The 1,073-nt window shown below is 66.2% G+C and overlaps 1 protein-coding gene across 1 annotated transcript in view; it reads right to left on the reverse strand.

The window, feature by feature from the left end:
- Window positions 1-1,073, reverse strand: part of LOC103591112 (solute carrier family 22 member 6-like) — a 26,058-nt gene that overhangs the window by 2,760 nt on the left and 22,225 nt on the right. The window contains 2 exon segments of the mRNA XM_008573517.1: window positions 417-573; window positions 632-918. Of these exon segments, the coding sequence (XP_008571739.1) occupies window positions 417-573; window positions 632-918 (444 nt within the window).

The raw sequence follows: 1,073 nt of genomic DNA on the forward strand, positions 1-1,073 counted from the left end.
TCCTCCCTCCCCCTCCCCCTCCTTCCCTTCTCCCCCTTCCCCCCAGCCACCTCATATCTGTTCGCTTGTCGTGTCAACTTCAAGGAACTGTGATTGTTGTAATTCCCAGATTTAAAAGGAGAAACTAAACTTCAAGGCGGGGCTGCGGATGGAGCAGGCCCAGCAAGGGGCCCCAGAGTCCGCGCCGTCCCACCGCCAGGGCAGACGCAGCCACAAAGAAGGCATCCTCCCGAGACATGAAGCTGGGGTTGCAAGGTTGAGGCCGTGTGGACGCAGTCCTCCTCCACGCACCGGGCTCTTCAGCTCCCCCGCCCGGCTAGGAGGCGGCCGCGATCCTCCGCCCGGAACCTCGAGGGCAGCTCGCGGAGGGAGGGCCTTGGGGCCTGGGACTTGGGAGGGCACTCGCTGGTCCTTACAATCCGGTTGACAACGTAGCGCCCGGGGTCAGGCCGGGGGCGGTGACTGCCAGCACCTGAGACGACGACTCCTGGGCGAGTTTGACTCCCCGTGGGACCCGGCCCTGAAGAGGAGCTGCGTTCGCACAGGGCGTCCCTGCGAGTCCTCTGTCCCCGCCTAGAGGGCAGGACCTCGGAGTCCAGGTCACTTGCTGCAGCCCTGCACTTGGACGCACCCGACGAAGGAGACGTGCCCCCGCGCTATGGAGGCCCCTGCCTCCCGCTCAAATCTCTGTGGCCAAAAAGCAGCTGGAAAAACCTGATTGATGTGTCCACTCTGCTTGACTTGGTCAATGACACTGGGCCCCCGAGCTGTCCGCCACAGGGTATACGCGCCCGGGCCCCGGTCTAGGTCCCACGTGAAAGCGCTGCAGCCCACGGGGCTTAGGGCGGGACCTGAGGTCCGGGCCCGCGAGGCTTCTCCCCGGCTCTGCACAGCGGAGTCACGCCCAGGGACGTGAGCCTGGCGAGGCAGGGCGATGTCGCCGTCCCCTGCCCCCGGCCCAGCTAAGTTTTTACTCCTTGCCCTCGTACCCGCCCCCTCAATCCTCTGGACGCCCTGTCCTCGGGTCCCCACCGAGGCGGAGACCGGCGCTCGAAGCCCCCGACAGCGAGGGG

The sequence above is a fragment of the Galeopterus variegatus genome, unplaced genomic scaffold (assembly GCF_000696425.1).
Source record: "Galeopterus variegatus unplaced genomic scaffold, G_variegatus-3.0.2 Scaffold926, whole genome shotgun sequence".
NCBI classification, from domain to species: Eukaryota; Metazoa; Chordata; class Mammalia; order Dermoptera; family Cynocephalidae; genus Galeopterus; species Galeopterus variegatus.